General features: G+C 56.5%; 1 protein-coding gene across 50 annotated transcripts in view; it reads right to left on the bottom strand.

Moving 5' to 3' along the window:
• The window catches only part of CELF4 (CUGBP Elav-like family member 4), a 314,667-nt gene that overhangs the window by 59,114 nt on the left and 227,761 nt on the right, over positions 1-27,792 (bottom strand). For 27 of the 50 annotated variants that reach the window (XM_086372670.1, XM_086372713.1, XM_086372682.1 and 24 more), the window contains exon 3: positions 17,928-18,006. In XM_086372670.1, the coding sequence (XP_086228796.1) occupies positions 17,928-18,006 (79 nt within the window). The remainder of the gene's footprint in view (positions 1-17,927; positions 18,007-27,792) is intronic. The other 23 variants (XM_086372677.1, XM_086372715.1, XM_086372718.1 and 20 more) reach the window with 1 other exon arrangement.

Raw genomic sequence — 27,792 nt, 5'->3', positions numbered from 1 at the left:
TTAGAATGGCCACACAGCAAGGTGAATCGCAATAGGGCTCTTCATTCTGGCTCTTCCTAAGTCCGTCCATGCCCACCCTGTACTCTCTGGAGGGAATGAACAGCTGGGGCCAGATTGAGGGGCTCCTGAAGGTCAGTCCAAGGGAATAGGAAATAGGGAAACATTCTGCTGGGTTGGCCAGAAAGTTTGTTACCATCTTATGGAAAAACCCAAATGAACCTTTTGGCCAACCCAATGGATTCTTGAGTTTGGGTACAGAGTATCAGGTTAGTTTGAGGAATTTTGATCTGTGGGAGCTGTGTAGAGTCATGCACTTGAGGATTTCAATCTAGTCCTTACCATTTAATTTTTTGGGTGGCTGCGGGCAAGTAATTTAGTCCTTTGGAACCATAAATGCCTCATTTGTAGGGTATCATCGTGGGAGGAGCTGGAGGTGGAGACACCCAGCCAGGTTGATGGCTGGTGTTCCACCCCATGTCCCAACCTCTGTACCAGCCTCATCATCTCAGACTGGTCTCATGCCTGCCTGCCTCCATCCACCTTTCTACAGACTCTCTCCAGCAGTAGCCAGGGTTCCAAGAACTGGACTTGGGCTCAAAGTTAGTCATAGATGCCATCCCATTGCATCCACCCCACAAGCCCCCTCTTCTGACCTCTGAGAGCCCTTCTCACCTCTATTACCTCCCTGAGCCCTGAGCATCTTTGTGGGAGGTCAAGGAGCTGCCACCCTTCCAGGAGGGGCAGCAGGTGAAGTGAGCTCTCAGCTTCGAGGGTCTAGTTTTCATGGCTGAGGGCAGAAGTCATTCAAAACTACAGACAATCTAAAAAGTCAGGTGATCCACAGAGTTGGATAGTGTACACGTTATTTTGCTTGGGCTTTGAAACATATGCTGACTTTCATACTGAGCATGTTGGATGCTATGAGAATTTGGCCGTTCTAGAAATAGTCTTAAGAATACACTGGAAGAACTGTCTGATGCCTGCTGGCCGCTCCTTTCTGGGGAAGCTTCATGGAAAGTGAAAGTGAGGGTCACTCAGCCGTGTCCGACTCTTGGCGACCCCCATGGACTATACAGTCCATAGAATTCTCCAGGCCAGAATACTGGAGTGTGTGGCCTTTCCCTTCTCCAGGGGATCTTCCCAACCCAGGGATTGAACCCAGGTCTCCCACATTGCAAGCAGATTCTTTACCAGCTGAGCCACCAGGGAGGCCCGAGAGTACTGGAATGGGTAGCCTATCCCTTCTCCAGGGGATCTTCCCGACCCAGGAATTGAACCAGGGTCTCCTCCATGGAGTTGCCCGCATCACAGCCCACCACATCAGAGCCTTCTCCTTAACCCTTGCTTCCACCCTCTCCTGCCACTGGAAGTGGAGGGGGAGCGTGGAGCTCTGTCAAGTTTGCATAGGACTCGAGCCTCCATGTAGGGGATCAGAGCCCCACACTGCCTCTATCACCCCATCACCGTCACCTAGGCAGGCAGCCCCTCCATCAGCGCGCACGTCAAGCTCGGATGGGGAAGCAGGCTGGGCAACTGGCAGACGGCCTGGGGGGGAGGACACAAGTCAGGGATCACGTCGGAAGGGGATGTGGTGACACCCACCAGCATAGGACCCCCCGACCAGGGTTCCCGGAGGTGGTGTCGGGGAGAGAGGGGAGAGAGAGGGACAGGACCAGTGAGACTGAAGCATGGGGGCTTTGGGGAGGGGGGCACAGCAAAGCTTCCTGGGGGCCACAGGTGTGGAGATGCAGGAGTGTGGTGGGGCCAGCCGGCTAGACCCTTCTAGACCTGCCTCTGGGAGCCTTTGGGAGAGTGGGGCTGGGGGCTGCAAACAGCCCTCCTCTCCCAGCTGGGCTCACCCCTTCTCCTCCTAGGAGGCCTTGGCACCAGGCAGCCAGGAGCACAGCTGTCTGAGGACTGGATGTACTAGCCAGGTCAGGGCCAAGCGGGCATGAAATGGAGGTGTGGGGGGTGCAGAGTGAGGAGGGGGCGCCATCCTGCAGGAAGGGGGTGAGCAGGCAGATAATGGAACATCAGAGCATCGTATGTGGATGGCCTCTGGAAGGAGAACAGAGGAGAAAGAAAGCTGGTGGAGGGGGCTGTCAGGAGCTGGCCGCAACCACCCCAGGGTTCTCAGCCCTTTCCTTGTCTCTTGTGCACGCGCCTGGGGGTGAGTGCTCTAGACCCGGTCAGGCTGGAGGCAGGGGGCAGGGGTGGGCAGGGCAGAGCATCAGGAATAGATTGCTCCATCCTCTCCTCCTGCCCACCCTGAGCCAACCCCCCCACCCCACCCCTCCAGGCAGTGCCCAGCCATCTCCATCTTCCCCGTACCTGCGAGAGGTTAACATTCAAAATCCTTTTGGAGGACTCCTTCCTTCACTCCCTACCCTTCACTTCCCCCTCCAAAAAGGAAAACAGTCGTTGAAATTGAAAAATGGTGCTCAGTGAAGGGTTTAAAGACATTTTGAATTTAAAATATATTTTAAAGGTCATTTTCAGCAGTAATTATGTTATAATGGTGGGGCTCTTAGCAAAAGGCAGAGTCCCACAGGAGTTAAGAGTCTAACCGGGAAGTGGTGAGAGCCCCCCATCCCAGCCCTCAGAACGGGGTGGGGGGACAGAAGGGGACACGGCACCCTCCCTTTTAGAGTCAGTGCAAGGATCACCACGTGGTCCCCAGGAACAGGGGCTACACAGTTAAATGTGGCCCTGGCACGGAGGGGTCCTCTGAGCCCTCCCCTGGAGGACAGTCTCTGGGCTTCTGGGCTCCCAGAACCCTCGTAGTGGCAGACACCGGGGGGTCTGGGCCCCCTTCTGTCTTACCTGTCCTCCACACACAAGGGACAACCTTTCCTTCTGCTTCCAGGCTCTGGGGGCCTCCTGTTGGCAGGCTCCCCAGCCCACCCTGGGGCCAATCCCCCCTGGCCTGCTGGTGAGATGAACCCATGGCTTCCACTCCTGGAGCTGGAGGGATGTTCCTGCAAGGAGCCCAGTCTCCGCCCTTCTAGACCATGGCTGCAGTCTACATTTTTGGGAACGGATTGAGGCCATGACTACACTGGCTACCTATTTAAGCCTCAACGCTCTCTATCCGACATTCCCAACAAACAGCCCTCCCACCCCTCGGCCCATTTTTCTCCCTCTCTGCGGCTGCACCCATTCTCTGCAGGAAGCCTCACCCACACAGACGCACAAGCCTGTTGAAGCCACACACATGTTTGAGTGCCTATTGTTAATTCTAAAAGGGTTGGCCTGGCCCCAGGGGGTTCCTGAAGAAGACCGGCAGGCAGGCTGTGGGGAGAAGAGACAAGGAAGGAGGGCAGTGGAGAACGGAGGCAGGGGTGGGGGCAGGGGGGCGGCGGCTTGTCTGGGCTTGTAGGAAGAGCAGAAAGGGCTGCTGGAGGTAATCCAGGAGGGCTTCCTGCAGGAGGTGTGAGGGGTATGAGCACATGGGCAAAGCTGCAAAATAATGAAGAGCCAAGGGCAGTGAATAAAGAAGTGGTGGCCTCCGCTCCCTAGCTAGCTGCAGACACTGCCAACTGGGGAGAGGCAGGTTTGCTCACCGGGCTTCTGCGGGTCCCCAAAGGCAGCAGAGCCCTGGCTCTCGGGTTAGGGGCACAGAACCTGCCTGGGACCACGTTCTCCGAGCATTGCGCCGCCTTCCTCTTCCACGAGGCTGTGGCACCCAGGTGGGGGTTGGTGGTCCCCTGGTTCCCAGGGAAGAGCCGGAGGGTGGCGGGGAGGTGGTTGATGGGGTCCTGGCTCTCAGACCAGAGCCCTGTAGGCGGCGCGGAGGATGGAAGGAGGCAGGAGGAGGCGAAATATAAAAATATCCGCGAGAAGTGCGGCGCTGGGCTACAGTGTTATTAAACTAAAGCATCTTATAAAACTCAAGCCATTAATAACAGGCTGCTGCCACGTCGGGGTAATTTATTCAAATTGCGGGTCCCGGATAGAGGAGCAGATGTTTCAGAGCTGCTGGTGTCACGGAATGAGCTCCAAGGGGGGAGGGGGCGGCGCCGAGCTGGGGAGAGGGGCGGAGAGGGGTCCTCAGCCACGCTCAGCAACATTCCCCGCCTTCCCAGGCGGTGGGGAGGGCTGCCGGAAGCGGGAGGGGGGACCCCGCGGGGTTGGGTACAGCTAATCAACAAGTGCCAGGATAGAAAACCAGGGGCAGAGGGCAGGCACGCAGGGCTCCCTGCCTAGAATGTCGCTTCTCCACCGTATCCAGCTGAAATGCCACCTCCTGCTCAAAGCTGTCCTAGGCTTTTCCACACTCACTGCTTGGTGCTGGAAATCAGAGGGTCCTAGGCTCCTTCCAGGTGCACTACCCACCAGCTGGTGACCCCAGCAAGTAACCCTCTGGGCTTCGGTGTCCTCTTCTGTCCAATGCCCAGTATTGCCTAAGCCGCCGAGTTGCGAGAAGGGGAAACCCAAGTCACCCACAGGAAGGTCCTGGCCCATGGCAGAGAGGGAGGGGTTCAGGCCTGTGGGATTCCTCCATTGCACCTGACGGCCCTTACTTGAGGTCAGCTTAGTGTATTAGAGGTCTTTTCCAGTTTCCTAATGGTCTCACTGTTTCTACACCAGTCCCAGCCAAGAATCCACCTGCAATGTGGGAGACCTTGCTTCGATCCCTGCTTCAGATCCCCTGAAGAAGGGAAAGGCTACCCACTACAGTATTCCTGGGCTTTTCTGGTGGCTCAGATGGTAAAGAATCACCTGCAATGCAGGAGACCTGGGTTCGATCCTTGGGTTGGGAAGATCCCCTGGAGAAGAGAAAAGACTACCCACTCAAGTATTCTGGCCTGGAGAATTCCATGGACTGTATAGTCCATGGGGCTGCAAAGAGTCGGACATGACTGAACAAGTTTCATTTTCAGCCAGGAATCGTGTTGGTGGGGCTCATCTGGCTGGGGTGTGAGATGCATACAACGGATGCTCAATCAGAGCTTACAGAACAGAGCTGGGTTGGGGGTACTGTAGGAGTAGGACTTCGGGGCCTTCCTTCTCTGATGGGAAAGAGGCAGCGAAGCTTGCACAGTCCTCCCCTTGGGCTTCCTTCAGCACTGTCCCCTGGGTCTTGGTAGGTGGATCCTAGTACCTGGATGCTAGTAGGTGGTCAGGGCCTCAGGCTCAGGGTCTGGCCGCAGTTTCCAGGACACAGACCAGGAAAGTTGGTGGCCCCAGGGGTGCAGAACTCTGGTAGATGAAAACGCTCCTGCTTAATTTTGCCTTTCTGGCAAAGCACACACCTTCCCCATGAAGCCGTTTCTGCCTCTCATTGGCTCTTCTCCCACAGTGTTGGATGCTGGGGGTGCGGGTGGGGGGTGAGGGGAAGAGTCTGAATACCCATCGGCAGGGAACACAGAAGGGGGGCCCGGCAAGGTCTGGGTTCTCTGAACTCACTATTTAAAATGGATGAAAAGACATTTTTCTCTCTCTGGCAGATCTGGAGGCCTGCTTACAGAGTGGGATAAAGTGGAGCTCAGCCCGATTGAGGATGCTCTGGAACACCCCCATTGGGTGTCCAGCGTTGTGCTTGGGTTCTCCTTGCTGACGAGAGGCCTCCAGCGGCCCCTGACGGCACGGTGAGCGGTGTGTGGAGACGAGGGTGACGCTCCAGAAATGTCCCAATTGGAGGCAGACACGTCTCTTCCCACAGGCCCCACCCCGATGGTACCACTACAGCGTGATGAGAAGAGAGCAAAGAGGCCCTTCTGTCCCTCACACAGCCCTGACCTGAAATGACACCACTGGAGCGATGTCCTGTGAGCAAGAGATGCCCTTGGCGGGGCAGCGTCCCTGCCTTTAGCAGATGCTGATGCCCGAGCAGGGGGCCTACCCCAGCCATTTCTGGTCTGGACTGGGGGCCGCCCTGGACAGCAGGCAGGGTGGGGGATTGGCTGTCAGGAGCCTGGGGGAGAGTGCGGGGGCCACCCAGAGGCCTTCCCCCCAACAGCCCAGGGGAGGTGAGGGGAGGCAAGACTGTGATGGCAGGAGGGGGCTTGCACCCCCCCACCCCCACCCTGGCCATCTCCCAAAGTGGCCCCTGCCCACCTGGCTGGGAGCTCATGGGCAGCCGTGGGCCCTGTGTCTCTGCTCCCTGCAAACTGGACCTGCTCACAGCCTGGGGTTCATTTCAAGCGAAGGAGAAAGCGCAGCCCCACACTCACGGGGCAATCAGCGTGCTCTGTGATGAATGGAGCCCGTGTCACTCAGTGAAAATGAATATTTCTTTGCGATAATGGCCAGATGGTAGCAACTCTCTGATCCAGATTAAAACATGCATGATAAATGCCAGGAAAACAGAGGAAGACAAAACCCCAACCTGGAGTGAATTCTCTCTATAAATCTTCCCCCTGCGCCCCCTCCCCCTCTACCACCGCGGCCCTGCTAATAGCCATTAAATTATTAAGACGCACTGCAAGGAGAACGCCAATGTCAGCGGCATCCGCCCCGCTGCCCACGGCTGCCCCCTGCCTGAGGGCCAGGCTTTGGAGGGCCTGGGGTAGGGGAGATGAAGGAGAGGGCTGCTTTTTCAGCCAGCAGAGAGCTGAGATGTAAAGTTCCTGTTTAGAGAGCTGAGGGAGGCTGGCCTGTGAGGCTGGGTGCAGACTTGCCCCGATGAGAAACTAACACCCACTGCCTGACTTCATGGCTCAGACAGAGAGTGGGAAAGGCGTTCTGAGCCAGAAAGACCAGCGAGGAACTGCTGGAGACAGCATTCCTGCAGGATGGACCCTGACCATCCTGTGGGATGATCCTGAGGATCCATGTGGAGCTGGGCATCTGGGAGGGTCAGAGTGGGCTGTCCGAGGGTGGCCACATGCCTGAAGGTGGGCATGCACCTGGAGGTCTGAAGGCAGCAGGTACTGGGCAGGGCCGGGGTGGTTTGGGGGCTTGTATTTCATGGTGACAAAAGGGCTCTTGAACTTAAGAGTTTAATTCCCATGCCTCCTGCCCAGCCCCCTCACAGCTGGAGAGGGAAAGAGCCTCTCCCGAGTCTCCTCGACACCTTGTCCAGCCCGCTGCAGGGTGACCAGCCTTCCCATATCCAGCTTTCACCAATCACCAGTTCCCTTCATCTTCCAGAAGTCCCCTAGCTCTTTAGTGGGGCATTCCCTGGAGCCCTCTGCTTGAGTCACGCGGCTTCCTCACTTTCCCTGCACAGGGTTTACGCCACAGGGCTGCATCCTGGTGCCACTGGTTTCTCAGCCTGAATTCCCTCCAGTAAGGAGCCTCCTCCAGGAAGCCTTCCCTGACTGGTTCCCCCTGTACAGCTCTCCCCTCTGCCAGCCATGGCGCCTGCTGTCTCCACTACTCTTCTGGTGCCCTTGAGGTCTAAGCTGATCTCCTCACCAGACTGAGCTTCTCTAGGACCCAAAGCTCAGCAAAGACTTGAAGAATCTGGATTAAAGAATTCTGGAATTCCCCCACATATTTGTCTTTCATGGTCAGCTTTCTAGGGGCGGGGCTCATCTCTCTGCATTTCTGAGTCACTTGCAGTCAGCCATTCATGTCCAAACCTTAAGCCTCCTAAGTCACCTGGGCCTGTTACCCAGTTGGGATGTGGCATCTGGGACAAGACATCCATGAGTCAGCATCATGGGCTTGTCTCTGATGTGATTGAAAAGAAAATCTATGCTGGCTTGTCCCTGCTGCCCTCCAGCCTCTGCCAAGCCTTCCTCCTCTCCAGGCCTGGCAGACAAGACCCTGAGTGCCCAGGCTGGCTCTCCTCTGCCAGCAGACGTGGAGTGTCTCCACCTGCCCCTCCCAGCTAACCCTTGGTGCTGAGAAGGACCACAGACATGCTCATCTTGTTGTTGCCTTTGCACCTTGGAAAGTTCAGCTTCGGACCCTCCCCAGATTCCCCTACACCCACCCCCATTCCCAAAGGGCACCAGGGAGGGGAGTGAGGAGCTGGAAAGCTCATCCTGAAGGCTGTGGTCCAACTGCATCCTTTGTGCCTCTGAGAGGGGGCATGGATGCTGGGAGAATGTTCTCTGGGTCTCGGCACCACAGCCAGGCCTGAGAGAAGGCAGCAAGGTCCTGGCTGAAGGGCTGAGTGTGAAGGCTGATTACTAACTGTGTGATCTTGGGCAGGTCACCTCTCCTTTCTAAGAGAATAGGGGTGCTGCTTGGCCCACCTTGCAGGGCCAAGACTGGTGCGCTCTTACTGGAGGCTCTGGGTGGCCTAGTGGGAGACCTGAGGTCCCTACTGGCTCTATGCATCTTCCTTCCAGTGTCCTGGCATGGCTTCAGCAGCAGCTGCTGCAGGCATTGCCTAGATCCCCTGTGTATTGTCCTGAACTGGGTGGGGAAGGAGCAAGCCTCTCTAACAGCAGACAGGTACATCTGATCAGGAAAACTGCACAGCGGCTTATGGTAGAGAAACAAGCCCTGGGATGGGCCTGGTGAGCTGGGACTGAAGGGTGAGAAGAGACAGGTTGGCCCCAGATTCAGACTGCCCATGCGCCACACCCAGGACTTCTGTGCCCTGGAATACGAGGAGCAGGGAGACCCACAGTGAACCACACCTGGTCTTCTTACTGCAGGGAGTGAACCCTCCTCTCCATCCAAACTAACTCTATTTTTAAAAAGATCTAAGATGCCACAAATTTGCCTCGTTTGCCTCTGTTTTCATGTCTTTGACTGTGGCACAGTCCAGGTGCTACCTCTTGGTAAACCTGTCATCCCAATTATCACCTCCTCCAGGAAGCCTTCCTTGGCTCACCCTGTTTTGGTACACTCACATGCACAGTACAGCTCTGGCCCTGGGAAGTATGATTTCTCTTGGCACTTTGTTGATCACACCTTGTCAATAGTCCTCAACCCCATCACCTCTCACCGCCCGAGGACTTGACTATAAGAAAAGAATAACCACAGCAGCTGTCATCAGGGGATATTCCACAGCTAGCCAATTGCATTCCACCTATGGCAGCTCCACGGGAGTGTCACCATCCCCTTTGCAATAGGAGCTGGTGAGAGATTGTTGTGGGAGGGGCAGGACGTGTGGGTGCGATGACCAGCACCATCTCTGCCCATCTCTCTGCCCCGGCTGCCTCCCCACATCCGGCTGAGTCTTCCTAACCTACTGTTTGGAAAGCATGACATATATATATATATATATATATATATATATATACACACACACACACACACACACACACACTGTCACCCTCTGCCCCAAAGCCTTAGATGGTTTCCCTTCACCTAAATGTGTCAGTTTAAAGTACTTCTGGAAATCACTGCTCCCATATCCTGCCCTCCCTCATTCCTGCCTCTCAGGATCCTCCAAGCTGTCCTTGGCTGGGGCTATTTTCCCACCTGGGAAACTCTGCCTTTCCTCGTGCAACTCCTCTCCCCGTGAAGGTCAAGCAGGGGTTACCCTTTCTCATCTCTCTGGTCCTCGCTGTCTCTCCCTGCCTCTCACACCCCACCTCCCCCTGCACAGCCTCACCACTGCCATGTTGCTATCAGGCTGTTTCAAGTGGGGTGTGTCGGGGGCCAGGAGGGTGCTGGATGGGTCTTGCCTGCATCGGGGTTCACTGGAGGCTGTGCTGAGGACTACAGGTCCAGGAAGGACTGCCTGTGACATCCTCTCTCACATCCTGCTGGCCTCCTGGGGAAGTGTGCATCCACCTTCTACACACAGTGCCTGCAAAAGCACCCCGTGGGACAGCGCGGGAGACGGGGGCCGTGGTCCCCTCACTCTGTCATCCCTGTTCCTCTTGTCGGTCCCTTCAGCCTGGGCACACGCGAGGCAGCTTTTAAATATCATCCAGGAGCCCATTTGCAATGATTAATATCCCATTTCCCCTGAAACAGTCCTTTGCTAAATTAGCCAGGGGCCAGAGGGAATTTGGTGAGGAGCCACGACTCTCCACTTAACTTGCCGAATGGATTAAAAGAACTTTAACAACAAAATGCAGATCAATCAACACCCCTTCCCCCAGCTGCAAACCTAAAGTCCATTTAAGCTCAGCAGGTTTGCAGTTAATTATAATTTCGCACCTATGGCAGGAGTTACTGAGGTATTTATAATGTGCTTCTGCCCCACGGGGGCCCTCTCTAGGGACCCTTTTTCCCAACAGCCACTCTTCCTTCTCCAGCCACAAAGACCTGTCTTCATGCAGCTGCTGTTGGGTTCAGTTGTGTAAACAAGAGGACCTTTCTGGAGTTTTAAATTTTCTTTTTAAAAGCAGCCTGGGAGAGAAAGGAGGCAAAGATCCTTTTAAGTCAGAAGGAACAAGGGTTATGGAGAATAAAACCCCAGAACAGAGAAACCTTACACCAGCAAAGATTGAGGGCAGGAGAAGAAGGGGAAGACAGAGGACGAGATGCTTGTTGGATGGCATCACCAACTCGATGGACATGAATTTGAGCAATCCCCAGGAGCTGGTGAGGGACAGGGAGGCCTGGTGTGCTACAGTTCATGGGGTCGCGAAGAGTCAGACACGACTGAGTGACTAGACAGCTTGGAAATTCCTAAACAAAAGTAGGCAAGATTACGGTTAGATATGTGGTAGAACTTCCTGTCCACCAAAGAAGCCAAGCCCTGGGTGGGCTACTTGGCCTGGTGATGAGATCTCTGATCCTCAGTCCTCCCCAAAGGCATAGGGCCCCTGCCCCAGGCTGCTCCTTGAGCACCACCACTGTCTGGGAAGTGGGGACGTGCTGTCTTAGATCTGACACGAATTTCCCGAGCTGAACATTGTAATGCCTTTTCTGTCAACATCAGTCCAAAATAAATCAGGGACGCGAGTACATGAGAGATCTGCTGGGGTATCAACTCTGGGGCTGGTGTTCAAGGGAAAACATTACCATCTACACCTCAAGAAATCCCAGAGGGAATAGGGCAGGACAGGCTGACAAAACAGGATTTCCAAGCTCTGAAGGAGGCTGAGAGAGGCCAGGAGTTGCTTTCCTCCTGGATGGTTTTTAAAAGCGGGAGGGCAGTGTGAGAGGTGGGCTGGGGTGGGGGGGGGACCGAAGGGGATGCGGCTGGACACAATGGCCCCTGAGGCCCCTCCAGGGCACCAGGTGCTACGCCCAGGCCTGGCCGACCAGGGCAGTTAGCTATCTCCCAACCAAAGGTTCACCTTGACCCCTTGCTCCAGGCCCCTGGAGGCAGACACAGCTGTGAGAAGGGAGCATGATGTTGAACCTAAAGACTGAGGAGCTGAGGATGTGGGGGTCTGCAGGGTCTGGGGGCTGTGGTAAGGAAAGGCACCCCACCCCCATCACACACACGGCCAGCAGCCGTCAGCGGAGCACACGCACTGCCTGCTCCCAGGGGCTTCTGTGGGGCCACAAAAAGGTGCCGGGGGCGGGGGTATCTTCTGCTCTGAGCTGCAGACCCCTCTCCTTTAGGTGGCTGCCTGGGGCTTCAGTCACCGGACCCCTTCTTAGCTCAGGGTCGCATCCTCTGGCGGAGGTGAGGTGGGCTCCACTCATCTCTCTGGCGGGATACCACCCAGGAGCCCCAGAGTAGCGGTCAGGAGGTGCTAAAGCTGGGTGGACACTCCTGATGCCCCAAAGGGGAGAGAGTGGGCACAGGGCGGGGTGGCACCCTAGCTGTGGGACTCGACTTCCAGACAGTAGATAGGCTGTGGCAGAAATGAGGCGGTTCCTGGGGTTAGGGTCTCTGCCCAGCCTACCCCCACCCCCAGGGGAACCTCACCCAGGACCTTCTGCAGGGGTTCACACCTGCCTCCAAGCCTTTCCTGACACCTCCCCGCTCGAAACTGCACCTTGGGTCAGGTCATCTAGAGTAACACCGTTTTTTAAAACCTCGTTTCCTACCATCTTGGCATCATTCAGATGAATCCTCAAGATGCCGTGGCCCCTGGCCCCTAGTCTCATGTTTCGTGTACCCCTCCCGCCTGGGACCTGGCAGAACCCCGAGGGGCCTCTGTCTCCCTGGAAGCTTTGGTCGAGGGAGTCATTTGTTGCCTCTCGAGACTGGAAAATGGAAACTTCTGTATATTGAATTTTCCAAAAGCGCGGCCGTTTCATCTGCTGCTTGCGAAACTGCCTAACTAGAGTACGGGACTAAATAGCTAGAAAAGTCTGGACGTGAGAAACCCAGCATCAGGGGGTCAGCAGGGTGGCTCTGGCTCTCCAGGGTGCCAGGACCTGAAGGTGAGACCCACACCCCTCAGCTGGCCCCCCAGTGGACCCTCCAAGGCCTCCCAGCTGCACGTGGTCTGGGTCTGTTTAGAAATAAAATAATGCTCTGAGGAGAAATGAGGAACTTAATGGGATTTTAAAAGCGGCAGGAACTGATGGGGCTACAGATGGTGGAGGACCGAGTCAGCCCCGGTTTTGTGGCGGGGAATGTGGCCTTGGGGAGGGTCTCGGAGCCACATCCACGCATCAGGTCCAACCTCATTAGCTGGCCCAGCGGGACTCTGCTGCCGCGCGAGCGCGGGCCGAAGTGAGGGGCCCTGAAGATGCTGGTAAACGGACAGGAAGCAGCGAGAGGCTCAACGAGTCGCGTGGCTAAGCGACTGGCCTGCACCTGCTCTGCACGGAGTGGAAATGAACGTCTCACGGACGGGCTGTCACACTTGCCCCAACCTTCGTCCTGCCAGAGAGAGACTGAGACAGGCGGGGGCCCGGGCTGGTGGAGAGACCAGACGTGGGCCCCCAGGCTCCAAGTTTCCCTATGTGGGGGGTTCATGGCTGGGGCGCAGGGCCACTTCCTTTTTCCTCTCCGGAGCCTCCCCCAGGCCCTAAAGATGGCTGGAGACACAGGAGCTCAGCCTTCCTGCTGCGTCGCCGGTAGCCTCCCTTCCGTGATCGCAGGCCTCTATCCAGCCTCCCCTCTCGGGATCAGTCTAAGCTGCCCCTTTGCCTCCCTTGCTTGGATCTGATGAAGGCCCCCTCCGGAAAACACGCCCGATGGACCAGGGAGGGGCTGGGGGAGCCCCCTGGCTGTCCAGACACGGGCATGACCACGCCCCCAGTTCAGGCCTCACACTGGAGGCTGGAATGTGCCCCTGTGGTTTCCAGTTTAAGTCCTGGACGGGTGAGAGCGTGGCGGCCATCCCTCAAGGCGGCTCTCACCGTTGCTTCCGTCCGCCCCTCCACAAGGGCTCCTTGGTGCCTCCCTGCTCGCTCTGAGGGGGCAGCCCCCTGGGTCCCAGAGTCACCTCTTCCCCAGGTCTCCCTCCCAAGCCCTCTTGGTTTCTAACTTCTCCAACTCTTCAGCCTGACACCTCGCTGTTTCTTTTTTATTTTTCTTCCTGTCATTTCATGTTGATGAGATAAAACCTGATGACGAACCGTCTGGGCTCCACCCCCAGTCACTGGATCCTGGGATGGAGTGGGGGAACACTCAGTTCCCGCCTCACTGGGAGCAGGTGTGGAGTTGGGTGTGTGTGGGTGCCTTTGTTGGTGTGGGTGTACAGCAGGATGGTGGGAAGGTGTGTGAGTGCACCCCGCTAAGGGCTTCTCCATACACGGCCTGGATGAGGCCCCCGCTAGCTGAACCTCCTGACCTGTAGCTGGTTACGGAGAAGAGGTGGGCGCGGTTTCCGGTGATGGAGCCAAGCGTGGCAGGGGGTGAGATTCCTAGAGGACTGCTTATGTCTGCTGGGGTGTGTCTAGGAGGGGTGGGGTCAGGCCAATATCTACTCTACTGGCTCGGGTCTCAGCCATTCCTTCCTTCCTCAAGAGCTCGACTTGCCTGCTGACTCTCTTGAGAGCCCTTTGAGGGGGGTGGACCCCCGCCCCCAGCCTCCTCCAGCTCAGTCCAGGGAGTTCCCAAGCAGTTTTGTTGCCTGAGGCCAGGCTGCCTAGAGCCTTCTTTTCTGAAAGGAGCCCCCACATCCTGTCCACAGGAGCCTGGCTTGGTGGAGGGGGGCCCTGTCCTGTCCTTGGCCGTAAGGCCCACCCTGGACTGAGAGTGGGTGGATGGGAGGGGTCAGCGCTGTGGGCAGCACCCTGTGGGCATCACCCCTGAAACTGAGAGTGACGCGGAGAGGCCGGAGGGCCCCTGAAGCCATGGAGACGCTGACTAAAGCAGCTCTCAGGGCGGGTACGTCCGTCTGCTGGGAGACCTACGTCTATATTTTAATTCTACCTGGGTTGGGACATCGCGGGGCATGCGCAAGGAAGCATCCTGGCCTCTGAGATGTCAGGGCAGGTACCAGTGGCGGGGCGGGGGTGGGGGTGGCGGGGGGCCCACCTGGTGTTTCGCTGTTCCCAACCTGCCTCACTATGCTGGTGAATGAACGGGCTTGCTTCTGTGGGGCTGGGGGTGAATCTGAGCTGAATACAATTTGCTCCAGGAAGCTCTGTGGGGTTAACAGGATCTTCCTTGCAGTCAGGTTGGCTCCTCCCTTGGTTTTCTTTCACAGCTGGAACCCTGGCTCTTGGTATTGGGGCTGTCTCCTCTCCTGCCCAGGGATATTAGAGCTCTGATGCCCTCTCTTTGCTTGGTCCCCACACGGCGTTAGTGGCTCCTGTTTCTGACCGAGACACGCGCACCACCCTGGCCCTGAGCTCGGGGCTCCATTTTCACTTCATGCCCTCCCTGTCTCCTGCCACGTCTACACCTCTTGGTCCAGTTTTCACCTCTGGGAAGCCCTCCCTGCTTGCTCCTCAATGAGCTCTCTTTTCTCTGACCCCTGCAGTCCTGGTCGCTCGCGTCTTATGGGTACGTCCGGGAGCTCCTTGTCCAGCCGGGACCTGCCTCCCTCACCTGGGACCCTGCTCCTTGCCCCTTATTTACTTTGAGAATGAGCCCAGAGGTAAGACAAATGCCCGTGGCACCTTCCCATTGTCCCCGGAGTTCGAAAGATTATCCTAGGAGTCTGAGGAATGCAGAGCATCTGGGTTCTGGTGACTTACAGGCAGGGCTTTGAATTTTGGCTCGGCCACCACATAGCTATGTAATCTGAAACAAGTTACGTGGCCTCTCTGGGCCTTCGTTTGTACCTTTAAGCGGGGCCAAACTTCCACCTCCCAAAGTTGTTGTATGGGTTAAATGTGTGCGTTTAAAATCCCAGCCTTTGGGAATTCCCTGGCAGTCCAGTGGTTAAGACTGTCTGCTCTCACTGCCAAGGGTCTGGGTTCAATCCCTGGCCAGGGAACTAAGATTCCACAAGCTGCAAGGTGCCTCCAAAAGAAAAATAAATAAAATAAAATAAATGCCAGCCCTCAGTGGGTGCTCTGTAAACACCAGCTTCCCTGGGAAGTGAGCTCTCTCGTCCTTGGGTGAAGACGTGGAGGCCCAGAGAAGCAGTGTCCAGGCCAGAGCTCATTTTGCACAAAGATGGGGCTAGAACCCAGGACCAGAACAAGAACCACCATCCTGTACTCTTCCTGGGGAGCCCCGGCCAAGCACCTAGCCTGTGTAACCCGGGATGCAGAGAGCCAGGGTGGGGATAAACCTGCCTCTCCCTGCAGGACCCCTTCCTCTCGCCCCCACACCTATGCCCCCAAGTCTCCCCGGCTCCCGGCCTTCTTCCCTCCTTCCTGCTTTCCCCCAGGCCTCCCTCCGCCTTCTGCCCCTTCCCCTTCTCCTTTCTGGGCTCTTCCTTTCCTGTTGGATTTCTCCTCCCCTCCCCCTCCTACCCCTGCCTCCATCTCCCGTCTCCTGTTCCCATTTCTTTCATCTTTGTTAATACCCACCTCTCCCCCATTCCCCTCCCTCCACAGAAGAAGTATTTAATGGATATTAAATTATTTTAAACTTTCTTTTTTTCCAAAGAGCTTGGTGATGATGCTGACTCAGGATCATCTCACTGTCTAATATTGAATATGCAATTAATAGATAGATGTTTAGGTTTGGCTCTCTTTCCCCTGCCCACCCCCACCCCCTTGCTACCGCAGGAAGGATAAAAAAGCTGATTAATCTGGTTTGGGGCAAGTGTCAACGTGGGAGATATATGGGAGAAAGGAGATGAGGTTAGCAACTTGGAGTTGGAAGGTGGCTGCCTCCAAGGCAAGTGAGGGAGAAATGGTTTGTGTTGGAGCTCAGCAAGGCAGGCCTCGCGACACCTGGCTGTGAGCCTGGTGTTAACCGGCGGGACTCTGAGCTGGTGGTGTGCTGGAAGGTCCTCCCCGCACTGGGCCTTATTCCGGCCACTCCACCTCCCTAGATGTGGAATGTCCCTTCCTTCAATCAGCTCAGGTGCCACCTCCTCTGAGGCCTCTGGTTGCCCCCACCTTGGGGACCCCTCCTCTGGGCATGTGGGTGCCGCCTGCCATCCGAGCTCCCTCCCTTACTTGATGGCTCTCCCCCAAAGGGCCGGGGTCTCTGCTGCCTCCATGAGGCCCCGCCGCATGGCGGGGGCATTGCCGGAGGCCTGACCCTGGCTGTTTGAGGAGCCTCTGTGTGCAGAGAAAGGCGAGTAACTGGGCTGCCAGGAGGGGGCAGGAGCCAGCAGTGTGAATCAGGTAGTCTCTACAGCACAAACCCTTCACATCTGAACCATTTCTGCTCTCCAACTGACCTGTCTCCACCTCCATGATAGGGGTCCCCAGGATGGGACACTCTCAGGGGGCCACAGGGACGCGGGCCTGTGCCATGGGCCATGGGGCTTCTTTGGGTAGCACCAGGACACCAGTTGGGCTTGTTGGGCGTGCTTCGAGGCCTGGGTCTGGAGGGCCACAGAAGCCTTATAACCAGGTAGGAGCCCTGCTGGGCCCCCTGAGGGCAGCGACCTATGCTGGAGGGACCCTAGACATCCCCCCAGGGTGGGCAGGCGACCTGTGGCCACACTACAGGACAAGGAGCTCGACTCTGAATTTTGCAAGTAGCTTTTGTCTATTTGACGTCGGGCTCTTAATTTCCTGGAAAATTTGGGGGGAGGGAGGGGGAAGGAGAGAGAAGTTCCTCAGTGCCCAGCTGAGCTGAGCTGAGAGTGACTGTCCAGGCCCAGTCAGGGAGGGCCCAGGGGCAGAGGGCGCTGGGTGGGCATGGAGTGGTCACGGTGCCTGGTCAGAACCTGGGATGGTGGGTGCTTGACAGAGGAAGCTGGAGCCTGGCCTGGTCTGGCCTGTGTACAGTGGGGCTGAGGCCACGCTAGTAAGAGAGGACAGAGCCTCCCCTTGGGGAGCGGGGGCCTGCGTCTGTGGGTGAAGCTGTGTGTGTCCTTCTGCTCTGGCCCCTTCCAGACATCAGCCTGTCTGCCTGTATCTAGGTCCAGCATCTTGGCCAGAGCGGCCTCACACCCCCAGGGGCAGCCCTCCTCAGACTTGCCCATTCTGGCCTGAGTTTCCCACCACAGGTGTGTGCTAAGTCACTTCAGTCGTGTCCAACTCTTTGCGACCCTATGGACTGTAGCCCGCCAGGCTCCTCTGTCCGTGGGATTCTCCAGGCAAGAATACCGGAGTGGGTTGCCGTGCCCTCCTCCAGGGGGTCTTCCCCACCCAGGGATCGAACCTGCATCTCTTCCATCTCCGCACTGGCTGGTGGGCTCTTTACCGCTGGCGTCACCTGGGACGGCCAGGGAAGGATTGAAGCACATATCCTCCCTTCCATCCTGAAGCCCTTTCGGCCAGTCCAGTCCCATCACAGTGGGGTTTTCCTTCCTGACACGGAGGCGGGCCTGCCCTTCTTGGTGTCTTAAAGGGGGCAGTGGAGCGCCCAGGACATCCTGCCCATTGACTCACAGAGAGGAAGGAACCCCAGCAAAATGCAGACCCCAATCCACTCTCCTCCTCTTCAGTTGGTCCCCACACCAGCCACCCAGGGCTCCAAAGCCCCGTCCCAAGCCCCAGTCACGAGGTCCTCAGGGGGCTGGAGGCGGCGGCAGGGAGTCGCGGCAACCCCCTCCCGTGGTGGGAGTAGGGGTGGGAATGGAGGGAAAGGAAGGGCTGAGACAAGCGGGCCCTCGGGTGAAGCGGGAGGCGGGAGGGGAGAAGACGGGCCGGAGAGAAGTGAGGGGCAGAGACAAGTGGGCCCTCACGTGAAGGGGGCTGGCGCAGGCAGCTACTACCTCCTCGGCTCTCGCTGTCCGCCGGTTTCACCTGGATCGGCCGGTTCATCTGTAACAGAGCACAGGAGGGCAGCATTAGAGCAGGCGCGCCGGCACCCCGAGGTGCGCCGGTGTTCAAGGGACACAGCACACTGCTCACTCCACGGACGCTGACACCCACGGCCCCAGCACCCGCGCGGGACAAACGTGAGGGTCTCCACTAAAGCCCCGCCCCCTCCCCTCCCCAGTGCGGTCCCCACGACCCCCCTGATTTCAGGAGGGTGTCTCAGGACCGAAGACCCTGGGGTGTCCCCTGCCAGCCGTTAGCGGCTCTTGCTAACTGTGATGTCGGTCCACCCAGGACACAGCTGGCTTTGCCGAGCTGCTCTCTGGCCGAAACTGACTCCTGCCTAGGTTGGGGCCCTGCAGCGAGTGGCACCCCACCCCTGTGCCATCGACGCCGGCGGTTGGTCCCAGGGGTGCCTGAGGCTCCGGGTCTCGCAGTTCCCGGTTGGAGCAGAGCTCAGGGCTGGGGCTCCAGACGGCAGCCTGGCTGTCCCCTCGGTGGGGTGGGGGCGGTATGTGCGGGGTGGGCAGCTACTCGTCTCCTGTGACGTCCGGGTGCCAGGAGGACCACATGGGACGCCTGCCTCCCCATCTCCCAGCTGCCGGCCTCTCGGGAGGATCCATGCAATGCCTCGTTCAGGCCACTAGGGGGCTCGCAACTCCAAGGATCCAAGGCTCTGCAGCCTGTTTTTAATCCTCCTGCTGCCTGAGGCATAGGATGGGCTAGGAGGCCCTGAGGTCCCAAGATATTTCAGACAATAAAAACGGGAGGAATCGCGCAAATGGAATCGAACTTTGTGTCTCTGCCCGTGCTTCTGCGTGTCACGTACCTCCCTGATCCCTCATTCTACCTACATTTCTCTCCCAAATGCACCCCGAGAGGCAGGCAGGTACTAAACGCCCCATTTGACAGATGCAGAAGCCGAGGCGGGGCGCCTCGTGCCAGGATGTGGCTGGGAACCCGGGTCTGCCAGGGCTATTTGGGGGGCTTTTGTTCTGTACCAGGTGACTTTTCATTGGCACTTCCCCTCGTGTCCGGAGGAGGCTGGACTAGCCCGTGGCAAGCTTCCTCCTGGTCTAGGATTCTGAGCAAGTTTTGGCTGCGTCAAGACGACTTGGTGGGGGAGCGTGGGGGCCCATGACTCAGCAAGGTGAAGAGGAAGCCGGGGAAGGTCAGAGTCACTCGAGGAAGGACAGAGGCGGGAGGCAGGGCACGGAGCAGAGGACCAGGAAGCGCAGGTTGCCGGGGGCAAGAGAGGATGCTGGGAGGCCGGTGCACTGAGAGGGCTGGGTGCCACTGTTTGCTCGGAGGTCCCCACTTGGTGCCCCCTGTGGAGCTGAGGGAAAGGAAGGTGCTGGGTGCGCAAGCTCTGCCAGCAGAGTTAAGCGTGCGGTACAGGGACCTCCAATCACAGGGAGAAGAAAGAGGGCCATAAGGCAATTCCCAGCTTCCTTTCAGGGGCCCTGGCTCCCCCATAAACCACCTCCTTTCCAGTCCTTGAGAAAAAGATCCAGGAGGCAGAGCAGGCATCTGACTGTGGGAGAAGGGCTCTCCCCCTGGTTTCCGTTCTATGCCTTCAGAGGCTCCACACCCAGCCCTTTCCGGGGCTCTCCCCGCTTCTGGAACACCACTTCCCCCTGGTTCACACCCCCCCCCCCCACCCAAGAGCTGCAATAGGCTCTTACTCCAGAAAAGCCCCACGGCTGATCTGGACCCAGTTCTGGCCATTGCACTCTCCTGGGTGAATTTCTATGGCTTTCTTGCTTATGTAATTTTTATAATTCTCTGAGAAAGGTATTATTCTCTCTTTTTCCAATGAAAAGCTAAGCCCTGGGAGTGGGAGGTCTGGGATGCAGCCAGGGTTGGTAGGCATGGAACTAACACGAGGGTGGGTTGGTCTTGGTATATTTCATTGCATTTGACCTCAAGCTGCTCTGGAAGGGGGGCTTCCCAGGTGGTGCAGTGGTAAAGAATCCACCTGCCAAGGCAGGAGATGCACGAGACATGGGTTTGATTCCTGGGTTGAGAAGATTCCCTGGAGTAGGAACTGGCAACCCACTCCAGTATTCTTGCCTGGAAAATCCCATGGACAGAGGAGCCTGGAAGGCTACAGTCCATAAGTCACAAAGAATTGGACACGACTGAGTGAGCACACACTGCCCCGCTGCTCTGGAAGGAGGGGACGAAGGGAAGATGTCCTTCTGGTGAGGGGCGAGTGGGCCATCATATTGACTAGAACTTCCTCAGCCTAGCCCCCCAAATCTGGCCCCCACCACCTCTTGTATCATTCCATTCCTCACAGCCCAGCCCTTTTTTCCCCCTGTGTGTTCCTTTGGCCTGAAAACTTCTCTCTCACAGCCCCACCAGCCCCTTGCCCTTGACCCTGAAGTCTTCCTGGTACTCCGGGGGAAAGGCCCTGCAGGAATTCTCCCTTTTCCATATAGACGGTACAGTCAAGGTTGGGCACTGAATTGCAAGGGGGCTACTGCCCTGCTACACCTACAGGAACACAAACAGCTGCTCCAAAATTATATTGTCGGACTATCATCACTTCCCATAGGGTGTATGCAATTAGAGATCCTTTAGCCAAGGAAGCGGAGTTTTGGAGAGGTTAAGAAACCTGCCTGAGGTCACACAGGTGGTCAATGGTGATCAAGATGAACCCAGGACTCTGGACACTGGCCTTCGTGTTCAAAGATGCTGGAAACCAGGCCTGACAGGCTTGGGGAAGGTCTGGGAAAGTTCAAAGCAGAAGAGCAGGGAGCAGGTGGGAAGGGCGGTGGGGTGATTCAGGCTTCTCCAGTGAGGACTGGGGGTGAGCAGGGGCAGGCAGAGGTGTGTGCACCAGAGTTAGCCGAGCTCTGCAGCTGTGGAGACGAGGGAAGGAGGAGCCCACAGAGGAGACTTCATCCCTGGGGCCAGAGCGGGCCCAGGCCAACCCCGAAAGCTTAGATCAGGGGACCTGAGAGGCTGCCTTCCCTGGCATCTTGTTTCTGAAGGTGGGGACCTTGCATGAAGCCCCGCGGCAAGCCTTCTCTTTGTGCGAGCAGAGGGGGTTAGTCCTACGGATTGACAAGGGCTGAGGCGGGGGAAACTGTTTCTGTTATGAGGGGACCCATTTTCCATGGTAAAGTAAACAAGACGAATGGAATCTGCCTGTGCGTGGAGTCTCCCCCGCTGCAGGGGTGCCCCACCCTCAGGCAAGCAGCCACCGGCCCACTGTCCTTGGTACCTGGGTGTTTATGAATGCCGTACCCCAGGTCATGGACTCAGGCTTGGTTCCCTTCAGCCCCCTGCTGCTCCCCCACGAGCCCTCCCTGAGCCAGCCAGCCCCGGACGGTGCTCCCAGACCCCTCCATCGCTGGCATCCTGGCAGCAGGGACCAGGGGCTTGTCCAGCCTCCCACCTGCCCTCGGCCGTGGGCCAGGCACCCGTGGTGGTGGAGCAGAATTGACTTGGCTCCCGTGGACCTGTGGCTCCCGGGGTCATATTTCATATCCCATTACGATCTAGGGATGGTCAGCATCCACACAGCCTTCACGGGGATGTCAGGGAGTGCCTGGCTAGATGGAGAGAGAAAATATGGCCTGTGCTTTCTTAATTCTCAGCAGAAATAAAGTGTCAGGATCAGTCGGAAAGATTTCTTAGCAGGCTCTGTACCGATGCCTCGGGCCTAAAGGGAGACCTCCCTTCTTTGGCCAGTGTCTCTCTTCCCTGTTCCAGACTCAGGCCTTGTCTCAGCCTGCCTCTGTCCTGGGGAGAGGAGGCCAGACCACGCTGCAGAGATGGCTTTGTGAGGCACGACTGGTGCGGAGGGGGAGAAAGGATACTGGGAGGAAGGCAGAAGGGGTGGTGGCCACTTCCTTGCCCTTCTGACTTTGACTATGGCCTCTGGATCTCAGCCATATGAGCCCCAGGGCGTCCCTTGTAAGTGAATGTCGAGGATGCTGGAGCCTAAGTCTCTGTGTCTTTCCTTCAACCCATCCCTTGCTCCTTTGTCCAGCCATCCCTCTCAGCCATGATATTGTCCTTCTGGGTGGGCCTGGGGCTGGAGGCAGGGTCATCAGCCTGGAGGTCATCACCCCATTCCCCCTGTGGCCTTCAGCACAGGTTGGGTCTCCTGATATCTGAGCTGGGCTGCCTGCGTGAAGTCAAGCATGAAGCCACCCTCATGCTTCCAGGGTCAACCCTTCTGGAGACATTGCTAACTTTTGTTGTCATCGACTACATTCCTGCTTCCAGCCCGGGGGGCACCCTCAGGGGGAGCGGGTGGTCCTGGCCCAGGACTGGGGCCCTCCCTGTCCTGCTGTAGCCAAGGGTGGGCGGCAGGGCTCCTTCCCTCCCAGGCCCCTTCTGCTCTGGCTGGGTGTCCCTTCCCCCTCCCCATCTCTGCCACTTTTTGCGTCAACACATATCCATGCATTAAACAAGACATTCCATTAATTTCTTCATCATCATAACTTAAGCTGGGACATACCCTTTAAATATTCATTCAGCTATGAAAACTGGGCATTAAAATTTTAATAATGTCAAGCTCATTTGAACCGAGCTCCTTGGGGACGATTACGATACAATTAGAATAAATATGATGATTGAGCTAGTCCAAAGGCTTCACCTGTCTGTCCAGCGTGGGTCCCCGTGGAAGGAGAGGACTGTGGCCAGTGGGCAGACAAAAAGACTGACGGATAGGCCAGCCAGATCTTTCCTAACTTTCCCTCTAGCCTTCCCACACCCCGCTCATCTCTGCTCTGGGGGCCCACACGGTCCTCCCACTGACCTCTGCAGCTCTCTGCCGCCCCCTGTGGGCCAGGGTGCTGGGCCTTCCCTCTGGACCTGGGAAGCCAGCCCTGATTAACCATTATGGTTCCAGTCACCCTTTCCCTTGTCTTCCTGGTACAACTCCAGCTGTGCTTCTGGGCTTGTTCCTTTGTGGCAGCCATGCCCCTGTCTCTGTGTCTCTTCTCCCCAGCCTTGCAAGGGGCTCTGCAAGGCTGGGATGAGACCACACCAGAGCAGGGCCAGCCTGCATCACGGGCCCCTGAGTGCCCACAGGTGTTCAGCCACCAGACCAGAGAGGGGCTATCTTCACCCGGCTTTGCTTCTGCTATGACCACCTTCCTGAGGGCTGGCATGGAGGTTTTGTGGGGAGAGCTGAGCCTGCCCCCACCCCCAACCCCATGTCCCTTACTGTCCTGCCCTTGTCTAAGACAATGCTGGCAAGGGCCGGGGACATTCAGAACTTGCCCTGCTTCACTGGGACAGCCCTGACTGCCCACAGCATCCCTTGGGCTCCGTGCCCCTGAGCTGGGTCCCCTTCCACCTGTCTTCTCAGAACCCCGAGCCCCCTGCTTCACACCAGGCCCCAGTGAGCTGACCGAGATATGTCTCAGAAATAAAAAAAGAGCCTGGAAAGCTCCCTGTCACCCCTCCAAAAAAAATTAAAAAGTGAAGTGAAAGTGTCAATAGCTTGGTCGTGTCCAGCTCTTTGTGACCCCATGAACTGTAGCCCTCCAGGCTCCTCTGTCCATGGAATTCTCTCAGTAAGAATAGTGGAGTGGGTTGCCATTCCATCCTCTGGGGGATCTTCCTAACCTAGGGATTGAACTCAAGTCTCCTGCATTGCAGGTGGATCCTTTACCATCCCAGCCACCAGGGAATGGTCACCCACACCCTCCTTCTCCTCAACAAGACTTCCTGTCCTTCCGGTAAGACTTCACTGGTTAGCTCTCAGCCCCCCGGCCACACGTGGCCTATACTACTCTCTCTCTTGTGTGTGTGTGAGTGTGTGTGTGACAGACTGGGACAGACACTTGTTTCTCAAACAACAGCAGGGACCTGATTTCCTATTCACAGACTCCCAGACCCTAACTCAGGACTCTTGTCTCCTGGAGTGTGTGTGAGTGTGTGTGTGTGTACACATGTGCACCCACACCCATGCTTGGGTAGTACTTGTGTGACATCACAGACCTCAGGAAGGAATGCCTTCAGGTTGGGGATGGAATTAAATGAGGGAGAATGACTGCAGTGGCCTCAAAAGCGTCAGCTTCCATGTTCTTCGCCGATCTGTGGGCCAGAAGAGGTCTGGGCCAGCGCCCTGCCTGAGGCTGGGGGTGGGGGAGGGCGGTGGGGGTGGCAGGGTCACTGTGGTGACCTATGGAGATGGCCAGCGTGCTCTCCAGTGGCAGCTGAGCCCCTGGGTGTACTTGCAGGGTGGGTGACCAAGCCTCAAAGCCAAGGGTCCTTTCTGGCTCCTTTCGGGGTGTGCGGGTACCTGGTGGTACGCTGTTCCCTGCTCACCTGAAGGGCTCACATCTCCCCAAAACGGGAAATCATCGGTAATACTGACTCTTCTTGTCCAAACCTGCAGCCTGCACTGGAGGCAGCTCTTGGCTGTGTGTGGGTCCACCCGCTCCCCAAACCTGGCCCCTACTCTTCCTCTGTCCCCGTCTGCTCTCATCTGCCCAGAGACCTCAGCTTTTACGCTGTCTGTCCCCCACCCTAGCACACACGATGGCCGTGGAAATGGTGAAGAAGCAGACCCTGCGTTCTGGGCTTGTTCGGATATCTGTGCCCCAACCCGAGTGGCATCGCTGCTCTGGGAAGAGAGACAATTTGTAGGGCTCAAGAATCTACCTTCAGTGCTGGAGACCCAGGTTTGATCCCTGGATTGGATCCCTGGGCTGGGAATATCACCTGGAGAAGTGAATGGCCACCCACTCAAGTATTCTTGCCTGGAGAATCACATGGACAGAGGAGCCTGGCGGGCTACAGTCCATGGGGTTACAAAGAGTCGGGCACGACTGAGCGACTAACACTTTCACTTATTCAAAAAGCAAGGGAAAAGGCATCATTAGAGCACTAAAATATAAAGGTTTCCCTTTCTTTTATGGTTTCTATCTTTCTTGACTTGTCATGGTATTTTTTTTTTTTTTTTTACTCAGCTATTTGATGTAATTTTAAATAAAGAAAAATATAAAATGGATTAGCATGGATTCTACCATTCATCTTTATTTTGTGTGATGCCAGTTTTAAATGCAAACATCAGAACATTTAACTCCTATGCAGAATCACCAAAATTATACAATTTCGTTTTTGTGGCTCATGCCTGGAGGGTGCCTTGAGGAGAGAAATGTAAGCTAGACTCAGGAAGGTTAAGAAGAAAGAGAAGGTCCCCTCAGGCATGGAGACCCTCAGAGGAACCCAGACCTGTGCTGTATCCTGGGGGTAGACTGGGCTCCCCTTTCCACTGACTCCAGACCAACCTGGTGCAACCAAGCCCAAGGTGGGCCCTGGGAACTCAGGCCAGACTTCACTTCTGCCCACGGCCCCTCTGCCTTAATCCACATGGGCAGGTGACCCTCAAGAGTATTTTAAAGTCTGTTTCAGAGATGCATTAGTCACCTGCTATGACAAGGGCTCTGTTGACGGGACAGACATGTCACAGCGCTGCAAGCCCAGGGGGCCACAGGGAGAATGGGCCTGACCCGACCCTCCCTAAACTCCACCCAAGCCATTGCTGGCTGGCCTAGAAAGCAGAGTGATTGCACGTGGGGACCAGGATGTATGTGGATCAGGCAGAGGGGAGGCAGAGTTGATCATAAGCAGAGTCCTCAAGCCCCCCTACACGAGCTTCTTCACGCCATGGACGACACTTACAAAACCCAAGTTCAAGGATAACATTATAAGAATTTCAAGGTGGCAACTGCAGAGCACTAAACCCCAAAGATGGGACCCTTCTGAGGGTGGAGGCCTGGGTGACAGCACAGGGCGGGGGCTGCCCGTGAGGCTGCCCTGAACATGGTGCCTTTCTGCGTCCCCATCACCTTGCAAGCTTATCTCCAGGCATCAGACATTTCCTTGACCATAACGTGTTTTCAGGTGGAACTGTGCACAAGCTCCAGAAACAGTGTTACTCAAAGATTTATCTCTTAAAGATGACCTCTGGGTAATTTGTGGAGGATAGACAGAATTTCCAGCCTCTGGTATAAATGAGGAGGCAATCATCCAGTATGGATAGAGAAGAGAACCCCTGAATGGGACCGCGGGGACCACGGGTGGGCTGCTCTTCAGCGACCCTGCCCTCCACCTGGATTTTGCCTTTGCCGCACTTGGCAATTCATAATGAACAAATTAATGAATGGAGGGATTGTTTGTTTAAAGCCCCAGAGGGCAGATTTTGAATCCCAGGCTCCTGGATTCCCCGGGCTGTGCAGAGTAGGCCCTCAGTAGCCTTGGAAGGAAAGAATGAATCCCTTGCCCCGGGGCTCCTGAAGTCCCCTCGAGACATGGAAGGGGCCTGGCAGAAGTGGCACACACTATTTGCAGCTTGTTGTAAATACACTGTTTTAATTACCTCCTTAATCAATTGCATACGGTTCGCTCCTTAGAGAGGGGTGAGAGAGTCAAGGGATCCTGTTGGCTGTCATCATAAAGTTTTGATTCAAGGACATCCAGCAGTGATTGCATAAGTGACACGCGCCTTTGCTGAGCCCCTGATCATGGGCCAGACTCTGAGGTGACTCTGGCCAGGCCAGACGGTGGCACCGTTCCCAGGGCATGAGGGCAGGCCACCAGTCCATCTGTGGGTGCAGGGCGCTTGCTGCCCGGCCACCCCCACAACGCCTCCTTCAGGTCTCAGCTCCCCAGCCCCCACCTCGAAGGGTCCCTTCAAGCTCCCCTTTCTTCACTGCCTTGCCACAACCTAGGACAGTTATGAACCAGCATGGTTCTCAATTTGTAGATTTGTTTGTTTAACGTTGTCTCCTCTTTATGAGGAAAGGCCCACACAGTTCTGTTCCCACAGCACCCGGCACACAGTAGGTGTTCAGATGCTCACCGAGCAAATGGATGAAAAATCAGAGTGTGAGTTGCTCAGTCATGTTCCACGCTTTGCCACCCCATGGACTGTAGCCCACCAGGCTCCTCTGTTCATGGAATTCTCCAGGCAAGAATACTGGAGTGGGTAGCCATTCCCTTCTCCAGGGGATCCTCCTGACCCAGGGATCGAACCCAGGTCTCTTGCATTGCAGGCAGATTCTTTACCATCCGAGCCGCCAGCAAATGGATGATGGAACCCTCTAATGCACCTTTCTCCAGCATCGCTCCCTCCTGCCTCAGCCACGCCCTGGTGGCAGGAGGGTCCAGAGGCCAGAAGTGGTCACCCGCCGAACAGCCCTATTTCTGGTCCAGAGAGAAAGGCCTTTAATCCTCCCTCCTCCAGCAAAGTGGCGATGTTGTACCTCTGGATTAGGAAGGGTTTACTGAAGCGGTGATCATGGTTTAGAGAGACAGCCAGTGAGCGCAGACCAGACAGAAGAACCCGGAGGTTATTGTTAAAATATGCAAATCCACAGCCCATTGAAATGCAAACCCTCCAGATAAGATTTTTAATAAATCTGGTTCTGCTCCCACTCCCCGCTTCCAGGAGGCCATCTGATGCTTGTTGGGTCAGGCATGTAGGCCCTGTCAGCTCTTCACCCCTCTCCTCGTTTAGATGGTCCAGCTCACGGCTGCCCCTCAAGTGGTGGTGGTGGAGGGGGGAGGAGCGCCTGCCAGCAGAGGCCCCTGGCCTGTCCCTTGACAGAACACGGGAGGTCACTTCCGGGTCACCTGTAGGGACATCGCACCCTCATCCTCACCTTCAGCCTCACCTCCACTCATCCATCTGAAAAACAGAGTCCCAAGCCCTTGCGCCCTCTGCCAGGGGGACTGCCGTGCGGGTCCCCCCAGGCACGCCTCTCACTCTGCCAGTCATGGCCTCTGGACTCACTGTGGTCTGCTGCCCTCCAA

Source organism: Bos grunniens, chromosome 24, assembly GCF_055505025.1.
Source record: "Bos grunniens cultivar Pamir isolate PY7600 chromosome 24, Bosgru_T2T1.0, whole genome shotgun sequence".
In the NCBI taxonomy this organism is placed as follows: domain Eukaryota; kingdom Metazoa; phylum Chordata; class Mammalia; order Artiodactyla; family Bovidae; genus Bos; species Bos grunniens.
The sequence above is the reverse complement of the archived record's forward strand: the minus strand, read 5'-3'. Positions and strand labels throughout refer to the sequence as shown.